The following is a 14,599-nucleotide window of genomic DNA, read 5'->3' on the forward strand; positions in this document are numbered from 1 at the left end:
ACACACACACACACACACACACGACACATGGCTGAGGTGCCTATTTAACACATCAAAGCATAAGTGGCTCACAGGTTCTCTCTGCATCTCCCAGTCCCTGCCTGTTACAGGGCCCTCCTGGCTGGCATAAACCAACCCCTACCCTGAACTTCTCCAGCCTAGGGGGCTAGGCCGCTCTTCACTATATAATCCAACCATTTTGGTTGCCAGTTCTCTTTGCACATAAGGGCCTCCTAGCTGCCGCACCTGGTCCCTTTCTCTTCCCCTCCCCCTCTCTCCACATGGCACAATTCAGTCTGGACTTTCCCAGATGTCCCTGTTCCTGCTTCTGAGATACCAAATATACACACAGTGGTGTGCTTACTGATCCTCTGAGGATAAACAACCTAGCATTAGGGCTTCAAAAATATGACTGCTCCTAAGTATGGTAGAGGATAAGCTTTATTATTTTTTTAATCTCTCTCTCTCTCTCTCTCTCTCTCTCTCTCTCTCTCTCTCTCTCTCTCACACACACACACACACACACAAATAAAAAAAAACCAAAATAAAACTAATATTTTGAAGGCTTAATGCTAGGTTGTTTATCCTCAGAGGATCAGTAAGCACACCACTGTGTGTATATTTGGTATCTCAGAATGTTGATACTGTCTGTCTCAAGTGGGTTTGAAAGGAACTGCTGGAAGAAGTCAGTTTAAAGTCAGGACATGTGAGAGGGCTGGGTTTGTCATACTCTTGGGTTGAAGATCCAGTTTGGAAAGGGCAATGTGTCCATCTGAAGAATAAGTAAGTAGGCCACAGAGAGAGATGGATCAGCTGAAAAAAGTCGGGACAGAAATTTTAAGAGTTGTGTCCTTGGTGGAAATCATGTTGTTGAGTGGAACTCACCTGGGCCTGGCCACCTGAAAGCCACCAATTACTGCTATGTGCTGGAATCAGGGGAGAAAATTTGGTAAGAAGACTGGTCAGAAGATTTCTCCTTGTTATCATCAGCCATTTCAGCCTTCTCTGAAAAGCCAGAGGTAGTGTTGGGATGTCTAACATGAAGAATTTGGCAGCCTTGTTTGCAGGAAAGGGGGCAGAGAGGCAAGAAAATATTTGAAATTTGCCATGGGAATTAATAATTTACCTCAGAAGAGAATAAGGAAGAGATATTTATATTAGATAAAAACATCAAGTTCCAAAAGAGAAGTCATCTGGATCAGAGAAAAAACAATAGTAAGAGTTGGGACAACATCAGATGGGAGACCTTCTGAAATGTACAACAGGACCACAGTAGTGACCCTGAGAGGCAGCTTATATTCCATTCTCCAGTCAGATAAGGAAGGCATCTACACACATATGTGCAAGGTACATCCAATACTTGTATGAAATATAATAACAACAGTTGTTTTGTTCAGCTAGCATTAGCTCGTGACACCTTGTTTTATCTGCATCAACTGTCCCACCAACACTCTTGGAACACATGGGAGACCCTAATACAGACTTCTAGGGTAGGAACATGCTCTGATGTATATAGCCAGTTAGGTTGGTGGTAGGACAAACCCATAACCCAATCTCAACTAAGGAGAGTTAGCCTTCAAAGTTGTCCTGAAACTTGGGAGTAATTTACACAGTGCTCCCCACTATCAGCTTCCTAGCCTGTATTGGGTCAAATGGGAGATAAGTTATGTTGCCCTATCTGTGGCTCTCTTCCTATTGTGCAGCAGTGACTGCTGAACACAGGCACTTAGTTAATATTTATAAAACAACTGGACAGAGTTGGTAAAATGCTTGCAAGCATGAGGACCTAAATTCAATCTAGAAAACATGGTGGTAATGCTTGTAATTCCAATGTTGGGGAGGTAAAGACAGAAGGATCCCTGTGGCTCACTGGCAAGCCAGTCTAGCTTACTTGGTGAGTTGCAGGCCAATGAGAGACTGTCTTAAAAAACAAGGTGGAGGCCAGTGGAGTGGCTCAGTGGATAAAGTCACTAAGCCTGATGACCTGAGTTTGATCCCTGGGAGGACCCATATGGTGGAAGGACAGAACTCATTTTCACAAGTTGTCCTCTTGCCAATAAATACCTTCACACACGGTGACAGACACACAGACTCACAGATAAACACATACAAACAAAAAGACAATTGTCCAATTGTCTGGGAGGCACAGGACTCTGTCCTACCAGCATCATAGTAAGCACATTCAGTGAGATTCTGCTTCACCTGGGAGTAAGCTGCTAACCTAGGGAGCCTACTCATCTGGTTCCTAACCTCTAGGTGACCTTTATCTTTTTTGTACATTGACATTATTGACCAGACTTCCTAGTGTTGTGTGAGCCATGTAAGTTAGTTGCTTAAAACTATTTTTTTTAATTTCTTTTTCTTTTCTTTTCTTTTTTTTTTTTTTTTTTTGAGATGAGGTTTCTCTGTATCTTTGGCTGTCCTGGAACTCCCTCTGTAGACCAGGCTGGTCTTGAACCTACAGAGAGCCACCTGCCTCTGCCTCCTCAGCATTGGGATTAAAGGCGAGCACCTACACTGCTCAGCTTTAAAACTAAAATCTTAAACGAATAAGCTGAAACTTTCTTGATCTCCGCTGGGGGCCTTTTAAGTGTAGCTGAGGCAATACTGGCTACATTGTGGAAGCAAGTGAAAGGTGTACTGGATTTATATTATTCTCTATTCTTTGAGATTTTTGAAACTTTCCATAATAGAAGATTCAAGAGACAAATATTTTGGTGTGGGGGCGGTACTGGGGAGGCGGATATAGGTGGATAAATGGAGCTTACTGGCTAGTCTGCCATACCTAATTCTGAGTTCCAGGCCACTTGAACAAACCAACAAATAAAAGCAGTGGAATGTGGTGGCACACGCCTTTCATCCCAGGACTTGGGGGACAGAAACAAGCAGATCATTGTGAGATCATTGCCACGGCCACATAGTGAGACCCTTCTCAAAACAACAAAACAAGTAACTAATGCTGGGCCTGGTGGCTTCTGCTTTCAATCTCAACAGAGAAACAGAGACAGAGTTTGGTACAGACTTAGAGGGCTGGGTGTTAACTGTTATCACTATATCTGAGATAAGGAGCTGAGCCCTGCTGACTTTCTTGCTTGCCCCCTTTAGTCTTGGATACACAACTCTCTCTTTCCTGGCATGCCTCTCCTCCTTGGCACTCCACACTTCTAAATTAGCATATGTGTGCTACTGAATAATTCCATTCCTTTTCCTTTATCTCTCTTCACATTTACTTATTTAGTGTATGTGCATGTATGTGCCTATACATGGTTGAGGACAACTTGCAGGAGTTGGTTCTCTCCTTCTACTATGGGTTCTGGGGATCACCAGATTTGGCAGCAAGTGCCTTTATCTAATTGAGTTCCTCCAGCCCCTACCCCCTTTTTGGATGCAGCACCTCATACATGTAACCCAGGCTGTCCTGGAATTTGCTAAGTAGCCATGGTTTAATTTTAACTTTTGAATCTCCTACCACATTCCAGTTCCCAAGTTTTAGAATAGATGCATACTACTACACCCAGCCCTACTCTCCTTTCTTAAGGCCTGTCTGCTCTTACCATTTTTCTTGAGACACAGTACTTAACACTGATGGGCTGAAGGCTTAGAAAGCAGGTTGCCACAGTAGGACTTCTAAGTTTGTCACCTCTGGCATGGCCACCTCAGGGATTCCTTATGGGCTCCTCAAATTACTATGCCTTGATGTCTCCCATCTAGGAAGTCTAAGTTGTGTTTTCTCCATTTTGGAACCAGGTTGCTTCTGCACTCCTGGAGTTGATATTTTAGTGCCTGTACCAGTTTTAATTCCCATCTTTCTCCCTATAGGCTCACACTGGGCTAGTGAGAGTTGGTGAGTTTCCTTGGTTTACAGAGTACAGAACCATCTCTCTAATCAAGGCAATGGGTGATGCCATTTTGCCTCCTATTTGAGTCACTTCTGAGCTGCAGGGCCTGTTGACAAAGGCTGTCTGTTCAAGCTCCAAGAGCAATATGTTGGTTGATCCTCTGGGACTCATCTGTCCCCTCCATACACAAAGGACAACACCATCTTTGACTCTCCACTGAAGACAACATCTGAATGCATTTTATTCCACTGAAATTGATTAGTTTATTAACAAACAGGTCGTTTAGAAGGTGAGCTCTCTGACAATCTGCATATTACCATATACTTTATGAAGAACTTTGATTGGACTCCAGCTACTTGGGCACCAAAGGCCAGTCCTCCATTCAGGTTTGATCTGATTAAACTCTGATATGGCTTACTTAAAAAGGATCACACTGAAAACAGGGTTGGATGGCAGGGCAGTGACTCTGGGAGGGAGACGTTCTGGAAGATGTCCTAACCTACCCATTGGCTGCTCCAGTGAAAGGAGCAAGCACTGAACAACACCCTTGCCTCTGGGGGCACTCAAGAAATAGAAGATGACACAGGAGAGGCAGAGGAAGGGGCTGGGTGGAACTGACTATGGGATCAGCTTTAGGAAAACAAGGACACAACTACCTAAGCTCCGTGACAAAGTGAAATGCCCCAGCCCTGCAGCTCTCATCACCTTGAAGTCACTTTCGAGCCCTGATGTGTTGGGGCAGGAGAGCCTCATGCCTGGGCATGGGGCAAGGCTTCCACCCTATACTGGTGCCATGCTGCCTCCTTCAGTCTGGTCCCAGGGCTCTGCTGTGCTAGCCCGCCATGCTCCTTCGAGGGATACAGCCTTCCATCTCCAGGGCCTCTGGCCAGCCCTCATATTTGTTGGTGTGCTTACTGTTCTTCACATGCTGTAGGGATTAACAGGAAGTTATGACCTAGTCCTCAGGGGCCAATCACCAGGGTACTCTTCAATCTTGTGCCCTTCCCTTCATGCAGGGAAAATGGGATGGCTGCAGTGGTTTATTCTCTCACAAGTGAACTGGGGATGGACCATGGGCCTGATATACACCAGGACTGTGAGCGTTGTGGACTGGAGGAAGCCCATGTGGCCCTGGCTTCAGGGAAATGCTGGAAGCTGCTGCCGAGTTTGGGGTGAAGGGTCTTGGAGGGCATGAGCTTTTTTTTTTTTTTTTTTGGTCTTTTGTTTTTGTCAGCCACAGCTATGGAGAAATTTGTATTTGTTGAGAGCAGAACTTGGAGGCCTACCTAAGACTTTTTGCTGGGAACCTTTTTAGGTAAGGATGATACCAGGGACCTTCCCCTCTTTAGCAGCCCCTAGCACAACATATAACTGGTGTAGCCTAAGAGGGAACCCATGGAAGATTGAGAAAGAAGGGTGTATATAAATTGGGAAACCAGGTTGTGACAAAGCTAGGATGGTAATGAACATATTTTTTTCCCTTTTAAATCTGAGAGAGTATCTCATGTAGCCCATGCTGGCCTCAAATTCACTATATGACCAAGGATAATCTTGAACTTCTGATTTTTTTTGCATTTACACAGTGCTGGTATTACAGGTGTGTCCCCATGTCCAGTTTTATACAATGCTAAGTACTGAATGCAGGGCCTCATGTATGCTGTTCAAACACCTACCATAAATGAGCTATATCCCTGAACTGAGCATCCTGAAAATGTTTGTGAAAAAGATTTCTTAGTTATATTCAATGGGCATTCTGACTTTTAAAGACTCTTTAGGTTGAAATATGTATTCAGGGAAGCTTTGGTGTAAAGAGAAGGGGTGGCAAGGTTACCAGGGCTAGGGGGCAGAAGTGTCAGGTTATCTGCTGTACCTGCTCAAAGGGGCTCTTGTTTTGTACACCTTTGGCTCCCACAAACACCCAGCTGTCACGGAAGGCTAGCTCCTTGGCGTTCCTGCTGCCCAGTTCAGAAAAAAGTTTCCTGGTCTCTTCATTCATCCTGTCACACAGTAAGAAGAAATATGAACTTAGGACTGTAACTGTACTGGGACAACACTGAAGCTAAACTTGATAGTTACTTACTTGGTAGCTGGATCATCATAGGATGCCACAAACACTAGGGTACCTTCATGCAATGGCCGGATGAACTTCAAGAGATCATTGACATCTGTTGGAGATGGGCCCACAGGCAATGGAGCTTTAGGTTCCACTGAGCAGCCCTTCCCCACCAAACAATATTCTTCTAATGAGGAAAACAATGTAGGGACTGGGCAAGGGCTATTCCACATTAAGGGCTACCAGTATGAACACAGACAAACTGGTAAAGAAGCTACGGCCATCTGGTCACAAAACATAGACTTCAGACAGAGATCCTCTATCCCCTATATTTTGTGAACCCAAAGCTATAAGAACGCAAAGATACAGAGGGCAGGGCTTCAGGGAGAAAATATATAATAGGATGCTGTGGTGGCTACTCACCTCCAGCCCACATGTCGAAGGCTCTGGCTTCCAGGAGCTCACCACTGACCCCTGTTGCAAGAAGAGGAAGACCTGCTAAGCAAACTGTCTGGGACATGCTACCTTACTGCTTCAATCCCTCACCCCTGCTTCAGCCCCTTGCCCAGGCTCAAACATGGAAGGTGGTAGCTCTTCCAGAAGCTTCAAACATGCCCTGTCATCCTTTCATTCACAGAGCTACAGCCCATGGAGCCTCTGGCATGAGGCGCTATGCATCCACCATTACTGGTTATTCACTGGGTAACTTCCTTTGTAGAGCTTTTGGGTGGCATAGATTTTTTTCCCCCCACAAGCCTCCCTGGGAGTACCCAGAAGACCACCTGCACCTGCATAGGGAGTGATGGAGTGGAGGGGGCAGGCCATAGCATGAATCTGCTTCTATGGTCTGAACGCTGACCCCACAACATGGGGGACTTACCATTCACCAGGGCAATGTTCAGCCCACGGCCCACATTGTCCTTGACGCTGCTCATGAGCCTAGGGGGGGGGGCAGAAGATCTCTTGTGGTCATATCAGATATCTCTTCCTCATTTAGCCCTTAGCCCTTGACCCTTGCAGACTTGGCCTCAAGTTCCCCTCCCACTTCCCAGCCCATATGCTCACATCTTGTCCTCGAGGCAGATCTTGGGCCCGATGACATTGGCAGCCCCGCTGACTATGCGAAAGGCCAGGTGTTCCTCAGGACATGGCTGGGGCAGGCCGCACTTGTACTTCCTGGCCCTTGGTTCTGAGTAATGATAGCAGATGTGACTCATGTGCCTGGCCCTGGTATCACCTAAGATCTGAGGGTGGAGATCAGGACAAGCCATAGGGCTGAAGGAGCAGTCATAGTGCATGGAACTGGGGGAGGAGGTGGGTGGGGCTCATACCCAAAGCTGGGGATGCTTCCAAGTAGTAAGTTGGCAAGGGTGTGGGGACACCAAGAATAAGACCAGTAGCTTTTTTGCTACTGGTAGGAAAAGTGAATGGGGGTTGAGAGTTGTCTTGGAACCCTTATACAACCAGAAAAAAGCAGAGGTCCAGAAAGTCAGGGTGGAAGTTCCATGGATGAGGCACACAGTCAGACCAAAGTAGATGAACTGAGGTAGGTGGGTGGAGCATGGGGGCTCTGCTAGTTTCTGGATTTCTTCAGGATGAGGGTGAGGATGATCTCTATAATGGCTTGAATTATGACCCTATAAAATATTCTGGAGTCTGAATTCCTAGTTACTCAGAATGTTGTCTTGCTTGGAAACAGTCTTTAAGACAGGTAAGTTATGTTCAGGTCATACTGGATTATGTTGAGCCCTTAATGCAGTGTGACTGGTGTCCTTAGAAGAGATAAAACTACACAGAAGGAAATGCTGTGAGATAGTACAGGCAAAAGTCAGAGTGATGCAGCTACAAGATGAGGTACATAGAAGGCTTCTAGGATCTGCAGAGGCACAGAAAGACCCTTACCTGGAGCTTTTAGTGGGAGCACAGCCCTCCTGATACTTTCATTCCTACTCTTGGCTTCCAGAATTGTAACAAAGTAAATTTTGGTTTGTTTAAGGCAGTACTTTTCTTAGGGAAGCTTCAGGAAGCTAATATACGTTTTGGTGCCAGAAATTGGGGGATTTATATAAACAAATAACACAAATACCCAAGAATGTGGAAATGGATTTGCCACTGGGTTGAGTGGACAAAGGATGAAGAGTTTTGAGGTATATAGTAGAAAGAGTCTATACTGCTTAAAAAAAAAAGAAAACAACCTGCTAATAGGAATACAGAGTGAAGCCAGATATGCTATTCATATCTTTAATCCCACCATTGGGAAGGCTGAGGTAGGAGAATCATGATTTCAAGGCTATTCTGAGCTACATAGTAAGTCTTTGTATTAAAACAGATTTAGCAAAATGGATAATAAATACAGTTTTGGTGCAAGCTCAGAAAAATGAGCAATAAAGAAAGATTCTTCTGTTGAATCTTTCACTTGCATCATCCTAAACAAAGTGTTGATAGGAACATGAATATTACAGGTCTTTTGGTGAGATCTTAGAAGGAAGTTGAAGAAGCCATTAACTGGGCATGGGAAGAAAGGTCATCCTTGTTATAAAGTGTCGATTGTTCTGTATACTTAGCAGAGAAGACTCTCAAACAATGGTAAAGGTATTATCTCTATAATGGGGATTTTTTTTTTTTGCTTGCTGCTGTTCATTGTAAAATGTGAGCAGACAGAGCAGCTGGGGAAAGAACTATCGATCATGAAGGAGCTAGAACATGAAGATTGAAAACAAATCCTAGCACTTGGGAGATGGAGGCAGAAAGATCAAGAATTTAAGGTTACTCTTGGCTATATAGTGAATTTAATGACAGTCTGGGATTCATTAAACCCTGTCACAAAAAAAGAAGGGAAGAAAGAAAATGTTATTTCTTACCTAATTATAGTATAAAAACCGAGAAAGCAGTCCAAACCTGTAACTCCAGCATTTGATAGGGTAACACAGGAGGATCACTGACGGTTTGAGAGCTACATAGTTAAGTTCAAGGCCAGTCTGTGCTATAGAGTGAAACTCTATCAAAAAAATCTGAAATATTTTATGGGCTAGGAAAATAGCTCAGTGTAGAGTTCAATTTCCAGCATTATATATATATATATATATATATTTTTTAAAAGATTTATTTATTACGTATACAATGTGCCTCCTGCATGTACACCTCCATGCCAGAAGAGGGCACCAGATCTCATTACAGATGGTTGTCAGCCATCATGTGGTTGCTGGGAATTGAACTCAGGACCTCTGGAAGAGCAGCCAGTACTCTTAACCTCTGAGCCATCTCTCCAGCCCGCATTATATATTTTTTAAAAAGCATCCTTTAGAGAGAACACAAAGAAGATGGCTAGCTTAGGATTTGCTAAGGAAATGAAGTGTGTAATTGTGGATGTGCTCCCGCCTCTCAGAAGCCTGGATTCGAAATGGGAGGATTCTCTTGTCTTATATAACCTGGGCCCTCATGAATCCCATGAGAGGCCAGCAAACTTTGTTAGAAGTTTATACAAACAGAAACACTATCAGTCTATGAAAAGGACAGAGACAAGAAGAATATAAGGATGGAAGCAAGAAAGGAAGGAAACATGGAAGGAAAGAAACAGGGAAGGGAGGGAGGGAGGAAAGAAAGAAGGAAGGAAGATTCTGAATATAGAGCCAAGAATGAAGAGGTCAAAGAGGGTCCAAGCTCAGAGGGTGACACTATCTCCCATTCCAGAGGATGGGGTCACTTTAGTGGGTCTAGAAGCAGAGTATCTGAACATTGACATTTCTTTTTAGAACTTGAAATTTAGAAAAATTGCCTTGCCCTGCTATGTTTGGGATTTGCTTAGAACCATGAGTGCCCTACTTCCTTTCTCTAGTGTCTCCCATTTAGAATGGGAGTGTTTTTTTTTTCTTTTTTACTATGCCTGCTTCTCTAGCCTTCTTATGGTGGATACCTTATTTACTAGGTTCACAGAACAGAAAGCTATGACAGCTAGTGGCTAGAGGGTCAGATGGACAACAGAAGTCCTGGTGGGCAGGCTGGAGCAGGCAGGGGTGTCACAAAAGGCAGTATGATATGCAGGCACAGGAGGGGACAGGGAAGGGACAGGCAGCTTACCTGCTGTCACTGAGTTCTCTGGGCCTGTGGATACAGAGGGTTGTTTCTGTTAGCATGGAGGCCTCCAGGAGCCTATATAGCAGAGCAGCCAGGATCACGGACTTGGGGCCAAATCAGCCTACACTTGGCATGTTCCCCACTCAAGTCTCAATGATGCCCTGATGTAAAACTGCCTGCTCCAGGAAAAGGATGAATTGGAATTATAAGTAGTGCTTAGGTGACTTGGTACTAAGATGCAGAATCCCTTGTGTATGTCAGAGCCCAGCAGAAAGTCCAAGATGATCAATGTTTAGTGGAGGGCTTTCCACTCCTTACTCTTACTCTATCAATTTTTACTCAATATTGGATTGCAGTTAGGGTGTATTGTTCTCTAGGTCAGTTGGCAGGGACAACAAGGCTGCATTTGTGTTAGAAGATAGGCTAAGGGCAGCAAAAAGAAGCTATTCAAGAAGGGGATGGACAACCCAACCATCACACCCCATATTTTAACCTGTTAGAGAAGCAAGAGGGTCCCCACACTCACTGGTGAAGAACTGCTGAATTCGAGGAAGGCCACCACCAGGACCACCCAGGAGGATGGTGACTAGGATCCAGGTGAGACCCATAGCGATGATTAGGGCCACGATGCGCAGGGGGCCTGTAGGCAGGGTAGACACAGGGCAGGCCCATCTCAGATACCAGTGAACAAATGCAGCAATGACCTACTGCCTTACACGACCAGATCTCCCCTTTTACTTGGGAATGAGTTATGGAAGGATTAGAAGGTGGGGAACCCATTGCTACCCACCTGACCCAAGGAGACTTGAACTCCCTCCCTCCTTGTGGAGGGAAGAAAGTGAGTTCAAACGCTGAGGTTGCTCTGTTTGGTTCTCCCCAGCAGGCTGGGAGGAACCTTTTAGAACTCAAGCTCTGAATAGGTTCCATATCACCAAGTTCAGCATCTTGCCTCTGAAACTGTCTGTATTTACAACTCAACCATCTGCCTCTCCTTTCCTCTCCTCTTGTTCTGATGGAGGATCTATAGTCCTTTTAAAGACCATTTCTCAGGGCTGGAAAGATAGCTCAGCAGTTAGAGCACTTGACTGCTCTTCCAGAGGTTCTGAGTTCAAATCCCAGCAACCATATGGTGGCTCACAACCACTTGTAATGAGATCTGGTGCTCTGTTCTGGCCTGCAGGCATACATGCAGGCAGAACACTATACATCATAAATAAATAAATATTAAAAAAAATAAAGACCAGTTCTCCTACTTGCTTCAAGATCCATCAAGTTCTCTCCTGTCTTAGGTATGCTGTGCTAAGGCTCCTTCCTTCTTTCTGTCTCACTTTCAGATTATTAAAAGGTCCCAATTTAATAAGATAAAGATGAAATAGAGCTCCTGCAAGAAAAATCTCATTTTCTGACTCCTCACCTTCCACTTCCCCACCAAATTCTTTAAAACTTTATACTCTGTGGTAGAGCTTTTGTCCAGTATGCATGTGACCCTGGGTTCCACCCCCAGCATACACATAAAAAGTCATCTACATTGTGATTTCTATCATCTCACCCCTCACTCTCTCCCAAAATTCTACCAATCTAGTCTTGCCACCACAACAGCAAACAAATGACCTTCCAAATCAGACCGTCCACGACTTTCATGTCACATTTCTGATTGCCTGTCTGCTCTTTTTCGACAACTTGGTGGGCTGCCCTAGCCATCCTGATGCAAACACTTCACTGCTAGCTTCTTGGACACCACAGTTTCTTGACCTGATTCTTTGGGACTTCTTTTTTTGGTTAGGCCATCTTTGATTACTCTCTCCTTAAAAGCTATTCTTTTTCAGACTGCCTTCTCTTGTCTGCATATTCTGTTTATGGGAGATTTCATCTACCACAGTTATCAAGTTAGACACCATGTGACAATGACACATTGTTTTCTGGCTCTAGTCTTGATCTGTCTTGAACCCACATCCTCCCAGTCAGTTCCTTACTACACTTACCAGGATTTATCCATGAAATTGCTACCTTAACAGTTCTCAATTTCACTCTTACCGCAATCAGTCCCCTCCATAGACCATTTTCATCCCCACAAGGCATCTTCATCTTAGTTTTCCAGCTGACAGAAGGGCAGCCACTTGGATCATATCCAACCTCACAGGCACCTAAGTCAATTCTCTTCTTAGTTCACATCTCTTTGCTTCTACTCTCCACCCCACCCGACCCAGTCACTAGATTCTCTGGAACCCTTTCCTCACAAGTCATTTTCCAAAAAGCATCTGGCCTGTTATTTGAGTTGGGTCAATTGACTAAATATCAATCCTTGACTTATAGTTTGGGAAGCTGAAATCCTTAGAGGTGAAAGAATTTGCTCATAAAATAAGTGTTTGTGCACAGTCACCCATTAGTAACAAACCAGTGACTACCCGAGCCCGTCCTGACACAGCCACTAGGACACCTGGACTCTCTTCTGTTCGCTGTGGAAGCCACCCACCTGCCAACCTCATGTCCACTTCTCCCGCTGGGTTGGGACCTCCGGCAGGTGCACTGTTTGGGGACCGTGGGATCTGGGAGGAATGAAGCAGGAGAGTAGGTTTGGGTGGTGGGGAAGGGGCAAGTCTGTGCTGGGCGCGATCGGTGCTACAACTTGTTCCTCCAGACACAGATTAGGCTCAGTTCCTCATGAGCGCTGGGAGAAGCACCACTGCCTAGCCAGCAGGGACTTGAGAACCCGTCAGGGCTCACAGTCTGGCTAACAGAAGCCTCCAGGACTGGAACGTAGCAATTATTCTCCCAGACCCGGGCCCGTCCCGTGCTAGGCCCGGTGCTCGGGTCCGTCCTCTCGAGGCTGGTGACAGAGACCCGGCGGCCAAGGACGTTGCCTGGGTGTAGGGAGACGCAGACCGGATCAGGGAATTTCCCAGTGGTCTCGTTCGGCCGGCGAGGTGAAGCAAACGAGTCACGTAGACAAGCTTGACAGGCGCGACAATGGCGGCCCAGGGAGGGCCACAGCCCATAGGCGCCGCTCCGCCATAGGCCCATAGGCTGCGCTGTGGGGCCTCAGGTTCTCACGTATGCTCCACCTCCAGACCCGCCTCCTCCCTCTTCACCAGAGGCTAGGTGGGAGGTGCCTGGAGAAGCTGTTTCTCTGCTGTTTGAGCTCAAGCTCAGCCTCCTAGCTTCCTAGAAAGAGCCTGAGTCATTGCTGCCAGATAAATCTCCTTCTACACTTTTTTTTTTTTTTAAATTGGGACCATACCCTATATAGTTCATGCTGGGGTTATAGGCGAAAACCACCATATCCAGCTCCCCTGCTGCCTCCACACATTCTCTTCAGTGGGAGAGCTTCCATTTCTACATTTGGTGAGCTGAAACTGCTTGTGTCTTGAGATTGGAGCTCTCATGGCTGGTAAGATGGATCTGGGGATACAGATAACGACATAAGGTTGACATGTGTTCTTTAAAAACATGGGAAGTCCAGAAAGCACATATGGAGGTAAAACAAAGCCTGAGTCCTAGAGCTGTTGGTTGCTGTCTTTCTGCTTTGTGTTTATGTGTGTATTTTTTCCCAGAGAGTGTTCTTTCTGATTTATGTATCACTCAGTGAGGGACTGTCTGGAACGTTACCATCCATCTTCATGCTTGAGCTTTTTGTCTCTACCACCTAGAGTGCCAGGGCAGCTGAGATGGTCCTTTCAGCTGGATTAATCTGTCTTCTCAGGCAGCAGCTGGACAGAAGTAAAACAACATTCCTGTCCTTTGACCCAATGATTTACAGGAACTCTATGCCACTTAGGTAATGCTCCAAAATATAGAAAAAGTTTACAGAAGCACTGTTTTGGTTAAACATAGCATTTTCAGCTTGGGTACTGTAATCTCAGCACTTGGGAGGTGGAGACAGGAGGATCAAGAGTTTAAGGCATTCTCAGCCATTTGTCAAGTTCGAGGTCAGCCTGAACTTCATTAGATCTTGTCTCAAAAAGTGATGGGAATGGAGCCAGGTGTGCTAGCTCACACCTTTAATCCCAGCATTTGGAAAGTACAGGCATGAAGATCAGGAATTCAAGGACAGTATCAGCTAGGACTTTGTAGTCAGCCTGAACTGCATGAAAACCTATCTTCAAAAAAATTGTTGGGTGGTGGTGGTGCACGTCTTTAATCCCAGTACTCAGGAGGCAGAGGCAGGCAGATAGATCTCTTGAGTTTGAGGCCAGCCTGGTCTACAGAGTGAGTTCCAGGAAAAAAAAAAAAGAGACAGGGTTTCTCTGTGTAACAGTCCTGGCTGTCCTGGAACTTGCTTTTTTTTTAAAATATTTATTTTATTTATTTAATATGTATACAATATTCTGTCTGTGTGTATGCCTGCAGGCCGGAAGAGGGCACCAGACCTCTTTACAGATGGTTGTGAGCCACCATGTGGTTGCCGGGAATTGAACTCAGGACCTTTGGAAGGGCAGGCGCTCTTAACCACTGAGCCATCTCTCCAGCCCCCTCTAGGGTATTCTTGAACTGCTGATTCTCCTGGTTCACGTTCCATGTCTTGGAATTAAATCCATGACAACATGCCCTGTAAGATTTTTAAATTTATTATAATGTTCTAATTCTTTTTTTATTGTGTGTATTTATTGTATGTATGTATGTGTGTGTCCATGTT

At 45.2% G+C, this 14,599-nt stretch overlaps 1 protein-coding gene across 2 annotated transcripts; it reads right to left on the bottom strand.

Annotated features, from left to right (window-relative positions):
- Positions 1 to 4,056: 4,056 nt before the first annotated feature.
- Fam3a (FAM3 metabolism regulating signaling molecule A) lies at positions 4,057 to 12,582 on the bottom strand. 2 transcript variants are annotated; one of them, XM_050125064.1, is made up of 10 exons: positions 12,440 to 12,582; positions 12,001 to 12,110; positions 10,493 to 10,606; positions 9,970 to 9,993; positions 6,958 to 7,081; positions 6,773 to 6,831; positions 6,316 to 6,366; positions 5,920 to 6,004; positions 5,710 to 5,836; positions 4,057 to 4,767 (listed from the first exon to the last, which is right to left on the bottom strand). In XM_050125064.1, the coding sequence occupies exons 2-10, from the start codon at positions 12,017 to 12,019 to the stop codon at positions 4,672 to 4,674; spliced, it is 699 nt and encodes a 232-aa protein (XP_049981021.1). In that variant the 5' UTR covers positions 12,020 to 12,110; positions 12,440 to 12,582; the 3' UTR covers positions 4,057 to 4,671. The 2 variants fall into 2 exon arrangements, with proteins under 2 accessions (XP_049981021.1, XP_049981022.1); XM_050125065.1 differs by lacking the exon at positions 12,001 to 12,110 and having other exon boundaries at positions 12,440 to 12,581.
- Positions 12,583 to 14,599: the final 2,017 nt, after the last annotated feature.

This window comes from Alexandromys fortis, unplaced genomic scaffold, assembly GCF_014885135.2.
Source record: "Alexandromys fortis isolate MF-2015 unplaced genomic scaffold, M_Fortis_MF-2015_v1.1 scaffold_225, whole genome shotgun sequence".
NCBI classification, from domain to species: domain Eukaryota; kingdom Metazoa; phylum Chordata; class Mammalia; order Rodentia; family Cricetidae; genus Alexandromys; species Alexandromys fortis.

Coding starts and splice junctions, on each gene's coding strand:
- Fam3a (XM_050125064.1), bottom strand. Junction 6,367..6,772: donor GAACATTGCCCTGGTGAATG/GTAAGTCCCCCA, acceptor TTCTTGCAACAG/GGGTCAGTGGTGAGCTCCTG. Junction 6,005..6,315: donor CTTCGACATGTGGGCTGGAG/GTGAGTAGCCAC, acceptor CATCTCCAACAG/ATGTCAATGATCTCTTGAAG.